The sequence below is a fragment of the Chenopodium album genome, chromosome 4 (genome assembly GCF_948465745.1).
Source record: "Chenopodium album chromosome 4, dcCheAlbu1.1, whole genome shotgun sequence".
Lineage (NCBI taxonomy): Eukaryota > Viridiplantae > Streptophyta > Magnoliopsida > Caryophyllales > Amaranthaceae > Chenopodium > Chenopodium album.
The window spans coordinates 78,848,783-78,860,833 of NC_137837.1; the positions used below are offsets into that span (position 1 = coordinate 78,848,783).

Sequence of the window (12,051 nt, forward strand, 5' to 3'; positions counted from 1 at the left end):
CTGCCCTTACAAAGGGCTAACTCGAAAAAGAAAATACTTTGTATTATCAATCCAATGACGGTCCATTTACCGGTTTAATAATCAATAATTATATGAGCTCAGGCTATAAGAGACATTAATTCCAAAACAATATTTTGTAGACATTTATGCAACATAATATGTTTGTCCTTAGATGTTAAAAGGGCTCCACACACATGGAGAAAAAAGAAGTATCATGCACATCCTTCTGGCTATCACATGATAAAATTGGGATATTTTGTGGTTAGGAATTTGGATGGATAATGTGTTCTAAGGACAGGTAGATAAATAAGATCACAAGATTGATTCAAGATATGCTTTTCATGTTTATATATATCCCCACAATTTAGATGGTCCATCCCACTTAATAAATTTCAAATCATTCATATTATCGACCCGTCATCATTAATGTTTCGAACAAATTAGGCTTCCCCGATACTTTAAGAAGATTAGATTAGATATACACAACCTTACCTCTATAAGTCATCGTACTTTCGCCAACTTTTTTTTTATAAAGGGTAAAAAAAGTCCATTAAGGTACAATGCATAAGATAGTAATTTAGAAGTACCATGTTTCATTAATTCCGCAAAAAGTGTCATTAGCTTTCAAAAAATAAATCAACTCGAGTACCATTGTCTTATCAAAAAAAAAAAAAAGAAAAAGAAAAGTAGTCTGAATATTTTTGAAGTACAAAGTATATTCAAAAGTATTTACCTGTATTATATAATATCCATGCTCGAATTAAACAATCATGCACCAACTAATTAATTAATTGCCCACATACATGGATTACTATTGTTAAAAAATAAATAAATTAAATGAGACAATCTTAATGAAACGGATAGTAGAATATACAATACTATTACGAGGTTGGTGGAAGCAATGGAACAAACGATTTAAAAATAAAAAGAGACACTTTGCCCATAATGGTCCAAGTAAGGAGAAAAATCAGTCAAAACATTGGAATTGGCACTACCAATCACAAACCCTTTAAAAATTGGTTGGCGAAACTATAGGATAAAAGATGCATAAAATGATGCAGTAAACGAGAGACACAGATACCTTTTGCTTTTGTTTATGCAAATATCAATAAAATCTTCAAAAAAAACCATATCATAAAAGAAAATTCACTTAGGAAATTGTATGCACCAATGTCTTTGTTCCCTCCCAACTTGGCATTTTCATGTGGAATCATCAATATCAAACCTTAGTCAAAGACAATACATTTGTATACTTTATCTATTTTGTACTATCATACAACTTCAATAATAGTGCATATATTATCAACAAAAAAAATAGAATATACATGTATGAATAAACGCATATTCACCTCATCAGCAACGCGAACTGAGCTTAAATGGATTTTTTATAAGAGAAGAAAATTAGGAACTGAACTGAGCTGAAATTAAGCTGAACAGAACATGTCCTAAGTGTATTTGTAACTGTTACTTTATTAAAAGTGTTTTTTTTTTCATTATAGCTAGTACTCAATCACACTAGAAAACTAAAGAAAAAGAAGACGTCGACATTGATCTTTAACTAGGATCCACAAACATGTTCAATAAACAAAAACAACACCAACCATTATGCTAACAGAAAGAAAAGCACATGATCATTCTATAACTATCACAAGATAAATTTTGTGCACAAAAATGTAAAGACAAATTCGAAAAGAAACAGAATGGCCTAAGCAAAGAATGACTAGAAGCAACACTATATAAACAATATGAAGTACTATATAAATTTGAGTTAATAGGAGCTAATATTCATCAGTTGTAATATGCAAGTGAAGAGCTTAGTAATAACCCTTCCTTTTAGTCAAAATGTTATTTTGCATCTATTGCTGAGGCTTCGGAGACGAATTCAAACATATCTTCACCTCTCCGAAACCACCAAGCATAAGTAAAAACCCTAGGAAAAGTTTATCTGATTCTTTCTTTTTCTTCTTGTTCTACCAAAAGACTATAAGAATACTACATGTTTTCTACTGAGATATTTCCGAAATTCTTCTTTCATCTTCTGTCATAATAAGCAAAAAAAAAAAACCTGTGCAAACCTTCTTACATAAATGGCTGTCTTCATTTTGTGTATTCATAATCTTCTTTTTCTATTCAAACTCCTTCTACCTAAATCAACAGGGAGGAGATGATGCTTCGGACTTCTGACTTGACCTCTTTTTATCATAATCGTCTTTCTTTTAGCCTTTCTGTTATGTACTTTCGCTAAAAGGACTTCAAACTAACAGGACTTGGGAACGGCAGATAACCAAATGAAATGAAACTGTTCTATATTGGGAACCAAAGCCAAACCATTGAATCGCAGTATTCCTACTTTTTCTTTTTTTCTCTATAAGTATATATCTCCTGTGTTGCTGGACATCTAGATGACTGTAGAAATGCCGTTTCCCATTGTTGACGCAAAGGGGCTCTCCGGAAGATCAATCCCCTGGCTGCTAGCAGATAATGAAATCAGAACAATCTGAAATACTGTCTATACCTTAATTAAAAACTACACACTTATTTTGGGAAAACATAATTTGATCCTCTCTTTTCAGTAAGCTTTTTCTCTCTATTATTACTATAAAGTTGACCCCCAACAAGGCGATAACCACACACCTAGTTCCTTCTCTATACTTTTCCACTCTATCTCCATGCAAAAAGCTAAATGTCGTCAATATTATTAAGGGACAGAGAGCGATAAATGGTAAACGGTTTATCAATGTGTAAAGACTAAATATATGATGCATACCTTTCTCGATCAATGTAATCAGTGCCTGGATGGTTCGATCCACTACTTAAAGAACAGTTATTGAAAACATCCAGCAAATAGTGGTATTGTTCAGAATTCGTGATTTTCGAGTGATCTGCATAGAACCAGCAGAGAAGTAGATGTCAGAACACAGCAGCATTCAACCACATATTCAGTGTTAGCGAAGATGTTCTGAATTTTCTTTCGCGCTCAAAAATGAAAATGTTATACCTTCAAAAGCATTTAGCTCATCCATGCCATGACCAATGAATTGCCGATTGATCATATTTTTACGTCCAAACTGCAATTCAGAGAGGCGTCTTCTCTCCATTTCAAGAATTTGCTCCTGTTCTTCCATAAGTTGCCTCCTTAAAAACCTTGGGGCCTCGCATCTAGGCACTGCATGTTAAGGTTCATTAGCATAGCTCGTAAATCATGCTAATCAAATCAAAGCATTCAAAAAATAAAGGTGAGTAGTTTACAAGAAATCCGCATTTCAGTAAAAAGATCTTATATCAGCCCCATTGTTATAATCCATTTACATTACATCACTTACTATGGTGGAAGTCAGGTTCTAGCTCCAAGTAATTTCCAGGATAAAACATACCGTTTTCATTTTTCTCCATGTACTTCCTGTGATAATTATATATGAGAATCAGATTACATGAATTTAAATTTCAAAGCCAAAACATAGATCATAATTTGAAGGTAATAAACAATTACCTATCAACAAGCTTTGACTTTTCCCGGTAAGGTTTCACGAGCACACGAGATCCACAAACAAAATGAGGGTTCCCTTTAGCCAAAACAGTCTTCACAGTATTCGCACTAGCAAAGGTCACAAATCCAAACATCCGCTTTTGTTGGCAAGGGATCCTAACATCTTCAACAGCACCGAAAGTGCTACAATTACAAACAAGAGAAATGAGTTAATACAAATAATCCATATTAGCAATAAAATAAAGCATTCCCAAAAGTCGAAAGTTAGGAGCTACATATACCCAAAATAGTTAGATACATCCTCTTCAGTGAATGTACTCTCTGCCGGAAAGGTCAAGTATATTTGTCGAGAACCACTGACAATTGGACCTGGATCATTCCTTTCACCCCGATTATCCAAATTGTATTTTGAAGCATCTTCGGTTAAGATCACTGCATGTTGCCCGTGTGGTCTGCATAGTACATTTAATAAATTAGTCATAACATGTACATGGAAATGAAAACTTGAATTACAATAGATAAATGTACCTATCAATTAGCCGTATTCTCTTCAATCGGGCAAGAAGCTTTGTCAGGCTATAACCAGCTCGTCCATGCCTCTGACTCTCGGTAAGGTATCCATCAGCTTGAAGTGTCCTCCCATACTTCTCATAGAACAACATTGGAAGTGAAGCAATAGAAACCGGATTACCCCTCCTTGACTTCAAGAGCTCGCTGATCTCAAGCTCGAGTTTCTCAAGAGAGCCAGGGGAAAAAATATGATCATCAAGTCCGAGTTCATTTGGGCTAAAAAGAGGCTGGAAACTATCCGGTCCATGCAAATAACGACAGCTATCCCCGTGTTTGCAATAACCCTTGTTGAAATAATGGCATGTTTTAATGGGCAAATCGGACAAATTTGGTGATCTACGACTCCTCAAGCTACCCAATGCAGCATCAGAGTAATAAAGATCACCAGGAAAACCCGCTCCACCATTAATAGGATCCAATTGATCATCAAACCCCATGAATTGTGCTTGATTCTGCAGACAAAAATCATCTGCAATAGAATCTCCATAGGACTGAAATTCAGAACTCATAATAGATTGTTGGTCAGGCTGCTGCATGTCCCAGTAGGGTGGGTGTCGGACGGAGAATGCAGTTGGAGACGAGTAGGGTCTAGAGCCATTGGGTGAAAAGGGCATGTAATTCATTGAGACATCCGAAACGGGTGAAGGGTTAATGGAAATGGGAGGAGACAGGGAAGTCGAAACCGGGGGTTTGGAGAGACACCCTAGCTGAAGTTTGGTTTTATGTACCAAATTTTCTATGAGCTTATCAGGAGCATAAGCTAATCTAATCATCTCCCTTTCACCATGATCTTGTATCAAAATACATCCTATAATTTTTGTGGCTATTTCAGGTTCTAACTTTTGAATTCTATCTAATAAAGTTTTTGTTGCTTCTGATAAATCCATCTCACATCTAGTGTATGTACTCCTGCACATCATCCAATACATAATTCATATATCATGAAACAATTAAAAAAAAAAAAAAAAAAAAAAAAAAAAAAAAAAAAAAGCAAAAAAATATAATGACATTATATTCATGATTATAAAAAAGAAATTACCTTCATCAACAACAATTACATGCAAAAAACATTGTTTCCATAAAAAAAATACACAATTAATCTGAAGTTACTCCAAATTTTTTTTGGAAAAAATACTTAAGTTTAGAGCATTTTTTCAATTGTAATTACTTAATACAAATATTTATAATTATAAAAAGCAAAAAAGCAAACCAATTGGCAAATGAAATGCTAGAAAAATATAACAACTCAGAAGAAAAAAAAAAAAAAAAAGCTGTAAAACGCCAGAAAAGCAAAACAACCAAAAATGGAAAAAATCTCCAAAATCAGGCATTTTAGGTAACAAACATCCATAAAAATTCAAGTTCCTAGACAGGTAGCAAGAACACATAAATTACCCTGGATTTTACTGGAAAATTTACATCACATATCACACCAAAATAAATTTTGTTAGACAATTTTTCCATTTTAGGAGAATTAATAATTAAATTACCTTAAAAGGGAATTTGGCTCCTTAAATTGAAGAAGTGAGAGATTAGACTAGTATTTGCACAAATTATACGGAGTAAAGAAAAAAAATCATTTAATTAGTTTGTGTTTATCCTCAACTTGAAATGAATTTCATTTTTATTTATAAAATCTCTGATATTTATCTTTTTTTTTTTTTTTTTTTTTGAACAACTCTGATATTTATCTCTTAATTACAAACTAATTACGAGGATTTTGAGTATCAATAACCGTAAAAGAACGCTCCTTTCCACCATTTTATAACCAACCCACTTCCTAAAAACATTCAAATTTTTTCAAAAATTCAAAATTTTCAACAAATTAAAGAAACAAACTTCCAAAATTACATAAAAACAGCATCTTGAAAACAACAAAAAAAAAAACACCCATAAATTATAAAAAAAAATAAAATACTCACCTAAATTTTTATGGGCAATCAATTGAAGAAAGGAAGAAAAGGGTAGTCAGAAAACCCAATTTACAGACTCCAACTCCATTGATGAAACAGGGGTTTTAAAATTCAGAGCTTTCTCTCTCTAGTTTCTCTCTCTAGAAATTGGGTTTTTGAAGGTCTTTATCTCTCTCTCATGCCTTGATCACTGAGTCTGAAATAAGGACATGATGTTAATCCATTCATATAAAAAGCAAAATATAAAATGACAGAAATGATGCTGCTTTAAAAGAGAGCAGCACACTCTTTCACAGTAGTTCAAAATTCAACTCACTTGTGTTTTTAACTTACTTACTTGTAGTTGTAGTCCTCAATTTTTTGTTTTAAACGGGTGTTCACTTGTTCGGAAATTAGTTGTCACGTTGATAATGTCATATGGATAGATTAGCGATAAGTGAGAAGTTAACAAGTGCATCTTTTTTAGGGAAGGAAGTTAATAAATGTACCTAGCCAAATGTTTTTGTTTTGTAAAAAAAATAACCAGTAAAATTCAAAAGAGAATTGAATCTAGACAGAATTACTCAGTGGTAATGTTTTTAAAAAAAATCAGCAAAAGTTTAAAAATGTGATAGCGTTTGAACTAAAAAGGATATGTTGACTGAGAAAAAGAAGGAATGTGTTACTAGTGAGTTTAAAAAAAATTAAAAAAAATAATAATAAAAAAAAAAAAAACAAATTTTGGATTGATGATAATTGTTTAAAAAAAATTAATTATTTTCTTCCAAAAAAAAATACAGTAATTACAGAGTTTTTTTTTAAAAAAAAAGTCCTAAAAGACGCTAAAAAATACAGTAATTATTATTATTCCCTTTTGAATTAGATAACACATTTCCGAAAATTAAATTAAAAAATTGGATAACACTTTTAAAAATTTGACATTATTAATCAGTTTTGTTTTGACTAATTTTTGTACTCGTAATTTATACTCGTACATCCTATACTATAAGAAAAGAAAACATAGTTATGTAGTTTATAAATTATTGTTAATGTGTATGGAGTATTTTTTAAAATGTCAATATTTTATAACTTTAACATATCAATAATACCTTAAATAGAGATATATTTATCATTAAATAAATGTGCGCAGTATGGATAAGAAACGTGGAAAGACAAAGGATATACAAAGTATTTTGTTTTTTGAATTTGAAGGAATATCCGTTACAGACTAACAGCATCTATACGCCCAGATTATAGGATAAAATTTCATGATTTTTCTCCTAAATTTTCTGAATTTGTTGAAAACTCCTACAATGTTCAAGGAGTTGCATAATTTGTTTTACCAATTTTAAGTGCAACAAATGTATGTTTGACCCATTATGAACTATATCTTTTTTATTTTAAAATAGAGTACTCAATAAAAGTGCACAGATTATGCTAATAGAAACGCAATATATATCTTGATTTATTTTTTGATGCAATATATATCTTGATTTATGAGTTAAATGGTGCCATCACTTTGCCTTGTTTGCTCGTTTTTTTTGTAATACAAGAAAATTGTATTCTCATTAATTTAGTTTGCTTTATATTTATGCATTACTAACTATGCAAAGCCCACTCCCACTTGCAACATGAAGGACCCAGTTCTCAATTGACTTCACCCATGGATAGTGCCACTTTGTCCCACTTATAGCCATAATTGCATTTCTTTTTCTTGCACTGTTACTTCTAATGACATAGAGACGGATTTGATGATAAGTCAAAATATTGCATGTATAAAGAAACGGAGGATGTATTTGTCAATTAAAGTCTTTGTAGATTGGTACATCAAGTGATTGGCATATATCGCTAGCTAGCAATTATATAAAGTAAAAAAAAAAAAAAAAGACAATACAATCTTATTGAAATTTTTATATAACACAACCTCAAAACCTATTTCAATACAAGTATACCATAAGTTAAATGTCTGTGCGGTTTAGAGTGTGTTTTATTCACCTAATTTTTACTTTTCTGAACTTATATTATCTTATTAAAATTTATCTGAACTTACCCGAATCCGTTACATCTAATTTTGGTTGTAATATAGTTTGATCTTGTATAGCCTTGAATTCATCTTATTTGAACTAGTTATACCTTAATAATTGAAAATAAGGTGAACATAATAGGGCAACTTAGAGTGCTTTGACTATATCAATATACTAAAAATTTTGATCATCAAATTATTTGTCCTCAACAATGATCCTCTCTATTGTTATATTAGCGTGGCTGGTTTCTTCACTTTCTTGAGTGATGCATCACACACTCAATTTGATGATGTGTGAGGTGTGATGTATTTCACTCTTAGATGGGAAACTTACCTAAGGTCATAAACTCGAGCTCCATCAACTATATTTGTTTGTGAGAATGTGAGGTAGGGGATTCCCTTACTTTTCCCCTCTGTGCTGTCCTCACACGTAGACCTGCAAAGCTAAGCTGACTTAACATATAAAAGGTGTTAGTGTTGTCAAATCAATATCGAAACGCACTTTTAAAATTAATTATAACCCCTTTTAAATAGGCATTGTTCATTAATAGCCTCATCTGGATAAGTTTATCCTAATTCATACTACTACCTCATTTGACTTTTAGTTGCAACTTTGGGGTATAATTTGTAAGATATAAAATATTTCAAAATTGCAACTAAAAGTTAACGGAGGTAGTAAATGCTTGGCTTGGTCAATAAAACTATTCGCACTTCATACAAATGGCTTGGTCAATAAAACTATCATGCATTGCCATTAACGTGATACGGAGTATAAATATATACTCGTATGTATGTGAGAGTGATGAATCGCTCAGTTAGTTAAAGCTTTAAATCCTGCCCTAGTAGCTCTCTAAACTCCAAAATAAAAAAAATTTACTCTTAATTAAACCATAACTAGTGATGTGTCTGGACTTTGGAACACACCATACAAGATTTTGTATTCAAAGTGACAATTATATTATAGCAAGAGATTGATTATTTAGTTAACTTTTATTGGTAGCTTATAATTTTTTATTTTGTTTGTTGTTGCAAATATTGGTAGCTAGCTTATATGATGAAGCAATATCAGACAATTGATTACTTGTATATTTCCGTAAATTAAATGTTTGATGCAAGGTATTAATATTAAATCCTTAATAAATAAATACATACAAACTAATCTTTCCAAGAAAAATAAAAATAAAAACAAAGTAATTGGTGGAACTTTTTTATTTTTGTTGTTTAATTTATTTTAATCTTCAGTCATAATATAAAAAGGTAAATGAATGCAGAAATTAGTCACTCTCCATAGCTTCCCACCTTCGATAAAAAAAAAATGTCACTTTCGGTGCCAATAAATTCCACCGTTTTCCCTTTCAATTTGATCGATTTGTCGCAACTTAATAGTGTATTCATCACATGCTACGATTGATTTTGCCTAGATATCAATTCGTCTAGTCTGGATCAATAGATTTTTACTATACTCCCCTTCACGTCGTTCGAAATTAATAGTCACATATATAGTACTCCAGCCGTATGCATGCTATAGATCGACAGGCTAACTTCGTCGGTAAAATCACATAATTACGAGAGGTTTGGATAATGTGACTATTTACGTATGAGTATATGACACATATTTAACTTAATTTGTGCAAGTCGATCAAAATTAAACTGAGCTTTTTAGCTGTGCGCTTAATTAAATAATATTTGTGAAGATAATCTCGAAATTAGGGATCCTAACAAAATAAACGGTGTAGTGTACTAATTAAATAAGTAGTTGACACTTTTTCTAATTAGAAAATAAAATTGGACTAAATTGGAAAGCATAGTACTCTTACTAAACATGAAGAGGTAGGTGATCATATAATTTTATGTCATTCATGCATATATTATGAAATGGATTGTACTGTCATTCTGATGTTGACAGTAACAAAAACCCTTAATTGCCACATATAATTAATTATAAATTAATTGATTTGGCCAGGACATATATTGGTGTTAGATGTTACATACATTGTCATTTATACACACTAATCTAGTTAATTAATTAATTAATTTTTGTTAAGATTAGTTAGATTTAATTGCAGTAAAATATACAGTATGACATCTCACCTAAAACTTACATGATCTTCCGCAATCATTGAACTACTACAGAAAGAACGCAATACTTAATTACGTGGTTGATTAATTAGTTAATTAATTAAGCACCTAATAAATTTATTTTATTGTACTTTTGATCGATTAGTTTGTTTAATCAATATATATAATGAAGCATTAGGGTATATACACTTTTGCCGTCCTAGTATTTTAGTAGTTCTCGTTGACTCGTTGTATTGTACTTTGTGATTTGACCCTCCAAACTTCCGATTAGTTTTTTTAAAATAAGACAATTTGTTTGTATATGATTTTTTTTTTTTTTTTTTTTTTTGGTGTTTAGAGAGCCACAAGGGCGGGGGTGAGAATCGATCCCAGGAATTCCTGGGATCGGGAGGGAAGCTCTAGCCACTTAAGCTATCCCTCACTCTATGTATATGATTATTGTAACTCTAATATTTCATGAATACATGAAAAGGTATATACGTATTAGCGCACAGACTTATTATCTGGAGACAGAAGGAGCCTATAAGCGAGGTCGTGAGGTTAAAGATTACGACTTTACGAGTGGAAGTCAAATGATTAAAGGATGTACAATAGTAATGTACGTAGTCCACTAGAGAAGAGCAAATAGAAGAAACCTTTTTGGCATGTGAATTGAAGTTTCTTTTAATAATTAGCATAAGCTGCTCCACATGTTCTCACCTAATCATTTCCAAAGGTTTCAAACTTTCCAGCCAATATAAGATGCATAATTTCTCAAGAATTTTCCATTAAAAGGAAGGGCAATAAAGGAAAACCGTTTTTTGATTTTTAACTGCAAAATCTAATAAATTTTTGACTGCATGCGATTGGTGTAGAGACAAGAGTATGGACATGTTCTCATACGATTATCTTCAGTTCAGTTCAGTTCAGCTCTAATAAGTTCAGTTCAGCTCATTTTAGTCAATGAGATGAGGTCCTATAAAGAAATAAATTCTAATATATTTTGTCAACCCTTCAGAAACATGATGCATGAATTATTTGAAAAATATAAGTTCTATTTTTGACAATAAATCTCGTAGTTTAGTGGGTTATATACCTCATTACTAGCATAGCTTCGTTCTTGTTGAAATTTTGTTGTATGTTTGAATTTTTTATGCCTTGAACGTAACATATATATAGACGTTCCCTTTGGATTCTTTAGTGTAAATCACCAAAATAGGAGAAAAATATAAATCATTTAGAATTTATTGAAAAAAAAATTGAACCATATTATATTATGCAATTTCATTGATTTAATGTCTATTGTGATTTCAAGTGTAGAGTACTGTGGAGTAGTATGTAGATGATTAGACGTTTAGATGAACTAGTAGATAGTAAATAATGGTTAGAAAAATCTGATCAAATAAAGTCAAATTGATAAACTAAGGGTCTATTCTCTTACGTTGAAATTCAGTTCAGTTCAATTCAGTTCCTAATTTCCTTCTTTTATAAAATATTCAGTTCAGCTCAGTTCAATTCAGCTCAGTTCAGCTCAGTTCAATTCAGCTCAATTCAGTTCAGCTGAGTTCAGTCAATGAGAACAGGCCCTAAATTGAATTAAATATGATTTTCATATCAAACTAGCTTAGGTAAATTGAACACAAACACATTTGAGCTTATATGAAACTTTTATCATGCTTGAACTTGATTCGTAGCAAATTATCTTATTTGTGCGTGAAATTGTATGCAAAAAAATTAATTTGGTATAAAATTGTTTTGAACATACATGAACTTATTAGCAAGACTTATACATATTGTCTAAGTTAATAATCAAAATAAGTTAACATATATTCAAAATGAATAAGTTCCGATCATTTGAATTACAATCCTTAAATTAAAAGGATCTCGCTAACAACTGTCCAAAAACGTTAGATAACTATTTAATATATTATTTAAAATAGTATTAAGTTCGGAATGCGTGTATGCATGACAAAATCATACGTTGATCAGTGTATTTAATATTAACTTTATTTTAATAATTT

General features: G+C 31.3%; 1 protein-coding gene across 2 annotated transcripts; it reads right to left on the reverse strand.

The window, feature by feature from the left end:
• Positions 1-1,737: 1,737 nt before the first annotated feature.
• Positions 1,738-6,259, reverse strand: LOC145629446 (zinc finger CCCH domain-containing protein 18-like). 2 transcript variants are annotated; one of them, XM_081682050.1, is made up of 8 exons: positions 5,980-6,259; positions 4,016-4,966; positions 3,769-3,939; positions 3,491-3,670; positions 3,375-3,400; positions 2,999-3,166; positions 2,768-2,882; positions 1,738-2,468 (listed from the first exon to the last, which is right to left on the reverse strand). In XM_081682050.1, exons 2-8 carry the CDS (start codon positions 4,942-4,944, stop codon positions 2,399-2,401), a joined length of 1,659 nt encoding a protein of 552 aa, XP_081538176.1. In that variant the 5' UTR covers positions 4,945-4,966; positions 5,980-6,259; the 3' UTR covers positions 1,738-2,398. The 2 variants fall into 2 exon arrangements, with proteins under 2 accessions (XP_081538176.1, XP_081538175.1); XM_081682049.1 differs by having other exon boundaries at positions 3,324-3,400; positions 5,980-6,256.
• Positions 6,260-12,051: the final 5,792 nt, after the last annotated feature.

Excerpts from the sequence above, each read along its gene's own strand:
- LOC145629446 (XM_081682049.1), bottom strand. The coding sequence starts at position 4,944 with ATGGATTTATCAGAAGCAACAAAAACTTTATTAGATAGAATTCAAAAG. Across the intron at positions 3,940-4,015 it reads AGAATACGGCTAATTGATAG|ACCACACGGGCAACATGCAG; the intron begins GTACATTTATCT and ends TGTACTATGCAG. Across the intron at positions 3,167-3,323 it reads AGAACCTGACTTCCACCATA|TGCCTAGATGCGAGGCCCCA; the intron begins GTAAGTGATGTA and ends CTTAACATGCAG.